This window comes from Capricornis sumatraensis, chromosome X (genome assembly GCF_032405125.1).
Source record: "Capricornis sumatraensis isolate serow.1 chromosome X, serow.2, whole genome shotgun sequence".
Classification (NCBI taxonomy): domain Eukaryota; kingdom Metazoa; phylum Chordata; class Mammalia; order Artiodactyla; family Bovidae; genus Capricornis; species Capricornis sumatraensis.
In genome coordinates, this window is record NC_091092.1 from 106,692,775 (window position 1) to 106,698,000 (window position 5,226).

At 41.9% G+C, this 5,226-nt stretch overlaps 1 protein-coding gene across 1 annotated transcript; it reads left to right on the top strand.

Annotated features, from left to right (window-relative positions):
- The first annotated feature begins 3,016 nt into the window (after positions 1-3,016).
- Positions 3,017-3,568, top strand: LOC138071833 (ferritin heavy chain-like). The gene has a single exon (XM_068963230.1). It carries the CDS (start codon positions 3,017-3,019, stop codon positions 3,566-3,568), a length of 552 nt encoding a protein of 183 aa, XP_068819331.1.
- Positions 3,569-5,226: the final 1,658 nt, after the last annotated feature.

The window sequence follows — 5,226 nt, forward strand, 5'->3', positions numbered from 1 at the left end:
ACTTTATATCAATTGATATATTGATATATTTATTGATAAATTGTATCAATTTACTTTACATCAAATTAATCAATTTACTTTATATCAATTATGCCACCTTGCACAAATAGTATTTACGGTTATTTTAAGCAAGATGCAACCAACCTTTGACTTCTTTCCCAAGTTATTCATCTTTCATAGTTAATAAAATTAATTGGCAGTGGAATTACACAGCATAGATAATGCATTTTAGCGATGTGTCTTCCACCTTCCCCTGTGATAATTTCAATAGAAGACTTTTTGCACGGAACTTTCCAATTTGTGTGTGTTCTACCTGTTTATTTTCGCCAGAAGTTTGAGTTTCTTAATCTTATTGTATAGATGAAGAAATTAAAGATGTTAAGTGACTTGTGTGATGGTCCATCCATTTTCCCTAGAACATTCAAGTTGATGAGGTGGCTCTTAAGTTTTTGAACAACTTCTAGATAGCCAACCACCTCTCGGTGAATGCCCCAACTTAGCAGATATTTCCGTTTTATGTTCTCAACACAGGCAGTTTTTGCAGTTTGGATTGTGGTTTTTGTCCCTCATCTCTGATTATCTTTCCTGTCATGCTTGTTCAAAGAAAGGAAGAAGCCATATGAATGCTGTGTATAAATGTTGCTGGGTCCTCCTCAGCAATACAAACTCACTGGGAACATAACCCACTTCCAAATGTTACTAGGCAGGTTCTGAACTGATTAATTAGATAGAAAATGCTTGGCTCTACTATTTTCAATTATGCACAGGATCCTTCAGCCTTGAGTCTGGACACATCTAAGAAGGAGATTAGTTGGATACCACAGAAAGTACACACACTGTTGCCCACAACTGCTTCCTAGTCCTCACACAGAGCAGTAGCAAGAGAGGGGGTAAATGTTTTTAGATCAGAGCAGGGTGTGTGGAAGCTTTTGTCACAAGTTGGGACAGTACCCACAGGTGAGTAGAAAAACCCGGGAAGAACAAGGAGATTCCAAATCCAGCAGTTCACCAAAAATATGAGTTGATTCTCTCCAATTTCACTAATGACTGGCCAGAGTAGAAGCTGTCCCACCACTTATCTCCCTGGCTTTCTAAATTCACACAGATGAATGTTTAAAAAGGAATCTAAAAACCAATCATGAATTAAAAATCATCAAATGTTTGAAGAAAAACTTGAAAAAATAAACTATAAAGAAGAAATATCAAACTGAATCAATGAAAGAAAGAGCTCTTATACTCAAAAGATTACACAAGCCAAAAGTCAGAAACATTCTACAAAATAACTGGCTTATGATTCTGAAAAGTGTCAAGGAATGCAAGAGAAGGAGAGACTCAAGAATTACACCAGACTGAAGGAAGCTAACAGTCATGATAACTAACTGTAGCATGAGATTCTAGATTGGGTCCTTTTACTGCATAAGGCATTTGGGGGAATAATTGGAAAAAAAAATAATTTGAATGGCATCTGAGTATTTGATGGTAGTAATGCATCAAAGTTCATTCCTCAATTTTGCCTGTTGTATTGTAGCTACAGGAGAATTTCCATGTTTTCAGAAATTAGACACTGAAGTATTTCGGCTGATGAAACATCAGGTCAACAACTTATTCTCATATGGTTCAGAAACTACAAGTTCTTTGCACTATCCCTGTAACTTTTCTGAAACTTTGAAAATATTTCAAAATAAAAATACGTAACAAAAACCTTACTTAAACTCAAAGATAAAGCATTAGTAGAGTAAGACCAAAACTTCAGAATAAATACACTTAATATCCTCAGGCAGTAATATATATATATATATATCTATCTATCTATCTATCTATCTATCTATCTATATATATATAATCCATAAAGATAAACTAGAGATCATGAAAATGAAAACACTTATTGTTGGAATAAAAAGTCCAATAAATAGAAGAATAGAATAGGCACTGCTGAATAGCAAATTAGAGAGATGGTTAATTGTCAAAGCAATCCTGCCGCAATACAATAGGATCAAGGGAGGGCAGAAATCGCAACCAGCTAGTAAAGGAACAAAGAGGAAATTCTCAAAGAAGTAATAGTAGAAAATATATGAGAAAATAAAATGATATATAATAAGACATATAACAGGGAGATTCCCAGAATGACCAACACAGGAGTTTGAGCCTTGCTTGACTTTTAGAAAACAGAGACTGAGACTCAGCTTAAATGCTGTTAAGATGCTGATTTTGATAGAATGTGTGAACTCACAGCAATAAGGGCGAGACAAATGAAACATCAGGCAGGGAAAGATGTGAAGAAATGTAATCCTACGTGTTTATCACACTGGCCACTGCTTCCTAATGAGCCACAAAGACTCAGCAGATCATTCACTGAACAGGCTTGTCTAGAGATTTAGAATCTGAAATCATTCCTCAGGTCACTTGGCAGTGTGGAAGAGGGTAGCATTGGTATTTATCTTACAGGCTCTCTTCAACCCCCCATTTCTCATTGGTCAAAGCCCATCCCGAAGAGGCTTCTTCCACACGTAAATGACACGTTATCCAGCCTCTCATCAGCCCCTCAGGAGACTAGCTGCTACACACTGTAGTCTGACTATTTCACTTGAATCAGAAAGTAGAGGTGAGAAGGACCTGGAGAGAGACAAGGAGTGGAGCTTTTCTGGGTTATTTTCCAGGACCTGATTGTTGAAATTGTCTTATAGTCCCTTCTCAACAGCCATTACGTCACCAGGCGAAAGAAGGAGGGTCAAGACCATAGACCCCGCCTGCCCACAGATCCCGCCCACCCACGTGACCTCTTCCTTAACCAATCTCAAGCCCAGGCACTGACCTGGCCCAACGGACGCCATTACCCATCCATCCTAGAGCCCACACCCAGCCGCCTGTCGTCTGGCCCAGAGCCCGCCTCTGGTCGCCCACATCATCCACCATGGGAAGGCTCCGAGGAGGCCGCTGGCGCTCGCGCCCCCGCCGATGCCAGCCCCGCACACCTGCCAACCGAGCCGCCATTCCCTGGGCCCTGGAGTCGCCCGCCATGATGCCCACACCGCCCTCACAGGTTCGTCAGAACTACCGCCTTGAGTGTGAGGCCGCGCTCAACAGCCACACTGCCCTGGAGTTCCACGCCTCCTTCCAGTGCCTGGCGGTGGCCTTCTACCTCAACCGTGATGATGTGGGCTTGAAGCACTTCTACCGCTTCTTCCTGCTCCGCTCTCACGAGCACAGCAAGACGGCCGAGAGCCTGATGTTCCTGCAGAACCGGCGTGGGGGCCACGTCTCCTTCCTCGACATCAGAATGCCCGAGACCCAGCAGTGGGAGAGCGCACTCCAGGCCATGCAAAACACCCTGCACCTGGAGAAGAACGTCAACCAGAGCCTGCTCGACCTGCACAAGCTGGCCACCGACAGCAGCGACGCCCACCTGTGCCACTTCCTGGGGACCGGCTACCTGGACCAGCAGGTCAAGTTCATCAAGGAGCTGGGAGACCATGTCAGCAACCTGAGCAACGTGGGATCCCCGGAAGGCAGCCTGGCAGAGTACGTCTTTGACAAGCTCACCTTGGGCGACGGCGACAAGGAGGACTGATCCTAGACTGGACTTTCCCCTGAGTCCCGGGTGACTGCCCAAGGTCACCCTGCCTGCCATGAAGTCCGCAGTATTGCCCTTGCAGAAAAACTTCACTGAAGTGTTTTTCTTGCAGTATTGGCAGTTCTTCACATAAAGTTACTGGTTCTTCAAATAAAGTTAATAGTTGATGCATAAGTAAACGTCTCTAATTTTTATGTGCAAATCTCTCACTTTTGAACTTTAAAACAGGTATACAAGAGTCTCTCCAGCTACCCAGGCCCTGTCCACATGCAGCTTAGGATCTTTACCGATGGAGAGGGAAGGTGTTCCACGGGGCCATGGAAAACACAAAATCATTCCTCCCCTAGTAAAACAATGTTGGGTTGGGGTTGGTCTGGGGCCCTGGTGAGTGTGGATGCCTGAGCAGAGTTAAAGTATAAAAACATGGCCTGAAAATCATGATTGGGGTTGAACTGGGGAAAGAGTGAAGGGGATGGGGTTGGGCAAGGGTTGAAGTGAAGGGAGTTTTCACTTTATGTTAAATGTTACTGCGTAATTCTGGGTAGCAAGATGGGGGGTCCAGAAGTCAGCTTGGCCAAATCCCTCTTTGACAAGTTCAAAGTGAAGAGCAGCCCTGGTGAATGGAGGCTAGAATTATCTGGCTTCAGAAGGGATAAACTGCCTATTTTCTGCTCTGTTGCCATCTCATTTCCATGAGCTATGTAATCACTATTACATACGTGATTTCATTTAGGCACTATTCCTATAGGATGAATGGCATTATCCCTGTTTTATTTTTTTTTAATTGATAGGTTTATATGTGGTGTTTGTATGTTTCTTTTAGGTGTTCAGACCCTGAGTTCATGTTCTCCGTTGTTTCCAGCCCCAAATGACTTATTTCATACTTGATGCTCACTAAACACATAGGTCTCTTAATCCTCACCTGGCACACTTTAAAGTCAAAATTAGGCTTCCTGAAAGAGTTATCTGTACCGTTTTTCCTTCCCTGGAAGAGTGAATTTCTTTGTGTTAAGTTTTAGAAGTAGTAAAACATCCATAAGATTCAGAAATTGAAGTATATAAAAACATTTATTATGAAGTATTCATTCTGTCACTGTTCTCAGGCTCCCAGTCGTCTCTATCCAATGGATGTTTCTATGGAGAGACAGGTCTGTGGGGTTTCTTTCTTTGATAGTGATGCTGAAATCGCCCAATTCAATGACTTTAATATATTTACAGAGCTGTACAACCCATCATCACAACGAATTTTAGAACATTTTCATCACACCCCAGATACTGCATGCCCATTTACAGTCTCTCTGTAATACTATCCCCAGATAGACCCTGGTAAATACTGGTCTAGTCTAGGTCTCTAGACATCTGCCTTTTCAAGACATTTACTATAAATGGAAACATACAATATGCATTCTTTTCTGTTGGATTTCTTTCATTAGGCATAGTCTTTTTGCAGTTTACCTGTGTTAGATATTGCTACTTCATTCTTTTTTATTGCTGAATAATATTCTACTCCATAGATATGGTACTTCTGTTCATTCACCAGTTGGAAGCATTTGAGTTGTTTTACTTTAGGCTTTAGGGAATATTGCTACTGTGAACTTTCATATACATATTTAAAAAGAATGTTTTAACTTCTCTTGGCAAGATACTTTATGACT

Coding starts and splice junctions, on each gene's coding strand:
- LOC138071833 (XM_068963230.1), top strand. CDS start 3,017: ATGATGCCCACACCGCCCTCACAGGTTCGTCAGAACTACCGCCTTGAG.